This window comes from Primulina huaijiensis, chromosome 2, assembly GCF_012295235.1.
Source record: "Primulina huaijiensis isolate GDHJ02 chromosome 2, ASM1229523v2, whole genome shotgun sequence".
NCBI lineage: Eukaryota > Viridiplantae > Streptophyta > Magnoliopsida > Lamiales > Gesneriaceae > Primulina > Primulina huaijiensis.
This window is the reverse complement of record NC_133307.1, coordinates 4,989,217-4,991,388: the sequence shown is the minus strand read 5'-3', so window position 1 is coordinate 4,991,388 and position 2,172 is coordinate 4,989,217. Positions and strand designations below refer to the sequence as shown.

The 2,172-nt window shown below is 37.5% G+C and overlaps 1 protein-coding gene across 1 annotated transcript; it reads right to left on the bottom strand.

Moving 5' to 3' along the window:
- Positions 1 to 272: 272 nt before the first annotated feature.
- Positions 273 to 1,930, bottom strand: LOC140991535 (uncharacterized). The gene is made up of 5 exons (XM_073461536.1): positions 1,913 to 1,930; positions 1,265 to 1,573; positions 1,104 to 1,186; positions 914 to 995; positions 273 to 518 (listed from the first exon to the last, which is right to left on the bottom strand). The coding sequence occupies exons 1-5, from the start codon at positions 1,928 to 1,930 to the stop codon at positions 465 to 467; spliced, it is 546 nt and encodes a 181-aa protein (XP_073317637.1). The 3' UTR covers positions 273 to 464.
- Between the last annotated feature and the right edge of the window lie 242 nt (positions 1,931 to 2,172).

The window sequence follows — 2,172 nt, the reverse complement described above, 5'->3', positions numbered from 1 at the left end:
AACTTTTAGACACATCATAAACGAGAGAGACCGAAATTCATTAACACGTTGAATTCTTAATTTGAAATGACCCTGTCTGAATACAATTTCATCGACTCGTTGCGTTAAGAGAGGAAGTTTTCAAAATATAAATGATAGGTAAACTTGAAAATTTTGTCGTCCAACCGATTGTCTAGTGAACCATTAACTTCTTTAATTATAAAAACACTAGCATCGAACATATATGAATGGGTTTTCAAGTGGAGATATTGGTGTAACAGAACAAAAGGCAATGCATGGAAGGACGAAATATTTTCTCTAAATTTGTAGAGACAACAATCTGATTTATGGGGATGCCGCAATAGAGTTTGTGCTTGAATTGCTCTAAAAAGACAAGCCACAATATTTATTTTTAGCTGCTTCAAAGAAAAAACTATATGTGGAAGAGAAAGCATTCGTAGGAACATAATGAGCGGGCGCTCTATTTACAGAGGACCTGGAAAAGTGCCATTTTCCCTTTGCTCATTCCATCTATCAATCTGCAACCAAAATGACCCAAAAAAGCTTACAGCTTAACACCATGAAATATCTCCTCGCATGATGCCACAAAGCTTGTTTAAAGCTAAAGAAGAAAAACACAACAGAGCATTTCGGCAGAAATTACCCAAGAGCCCAACAGAACACAAAGTTTGTTACACTTTAACGTGAAACTAGATTTCAGCAGGTCATTTCTCATAATAAATAATCAAGGGATATATTTGTTTGAAATCATGTTCCTACTTTGGCAAACACTCCAATAGTCCCTCTGCTCCCAAGTCCCGTCCTCTTATTATCTTAGATTAGATTTAATGAAGTCATTGTCATCAATATATACGAGGAAAGAAAAAAAAGTCAATTCCATTTGCACACACTTTGAGGTAGATGATAAACATACCCATTCACCGGGACAAAGGGAGCGATAATATTTGGCAAACTTGTCACACTCTGGAGCACCTTCACCTTTAGCAGCAACGCACCTGGCATGTAAAACAATTGATATTTACTCACCATTGTGCACGAAAGGTTTGTGAATTATTAGAATTACAATTGAAGGAGGAGGCTAGAAACAAATTTTCATTACCCACCTATGATACTCAATATATTTAGTGAAGCAGTGCCTGGTTTGATTCGTTGTCGGGAAACGAAAGTCTGCTGGTGCTGTCTCAATCTGCGAATCCGAGTTTAAAATAAGAGGGGAGATACAAGCGAACCAATACATAGAGGATTGAGCTCTGTCAAGTCATACCTTGATCTCTGGAGTCTCTTCGGCTTCTTGATCGACTGGGTTATCAGATTCAGGACTATCATTGCTTTCTTCACTGGCCACGTTTGCATCATCAGTCGTTTCACTAACAGGACTGGATTCCGTACTTTCTCCTGCAGAGGCATCACCACCCTCTTCAGCAGCAGTAGAATCTTCACTATCAACAACAGTTGGGGATTCCTCATTTTTCTGAACAGTTTCCTCAGCAGGAGCTTCTACCAAGGGATTAATGTCAGATCCTCCTCCAGCTTTTGCAGCTACTTCTGGTTTCTGTTCCTTCAATAAATATTGCTATGGTCCAAAGAATCAGATATAGTATGTCATTACAGATCAAAGTATAACCAATGAAATGAAGAGAATAAACCATCTCCAGGGAGGTTTACCATGTTTACTATAGATAGTTTACTAATTTCACATTATTAGCATTTACATTTAACACCAGCATCCACAAACAACAAGATTATTAAATATTCACAAACGAGTCACTCAAAAAGCCGCAAACTATATAAACGACAGGTCTATAAGTCCCAAAACAAGGGCCTTTCATCAATATTAACTCCAAGAGCAAGTCAGAAGCCAGCCCTCAGTTTGTGATGCTAAATTCTTAACCTACTGCATCACTTTGCTTACTTCGGAATTCTCATACATTTGTTGCCAACGATTGTTTATTTATAACCTTGTTCTTCATGTTCTGCTCTTAACCACCTTTCAGTAAATTAATTTAATTTAATTCCACCCTTTCCCAGCTGAGCCATTACATAATTTGCAAAATTCAGTGGCAAAGAGCAATAGGATCCCCATTAGAACTTGTTTTTACCGAAAACCTAAAAGTCCTCTGATTTTTATAACTTAAGCTAACAAAAAAAGGGCTTTTGCTCGAATTGCATTTC

What these genes read in the sequence shown, in the direction of transcription:
- LOC140991535 (XM_073461536.1), bottom strand. An exon ending in AAGAGACTCCAGAGATCAAG is followed by an intron (nt 1,187 to 1,264) that starts GTATGACTTGAC and finishes TCGGATTCGCAG; the next exon opens with ATTGAGACAGCACCAGCAGA. An exon ending in CCCTTTGTCCCGGTGAATGG is followed by an intron (nt 519 to 913) that starts GTATGTTTATCA and finishes TTTTGGTTGCAG; the next exon opens with ATTGATAGATGGAATGAGCA.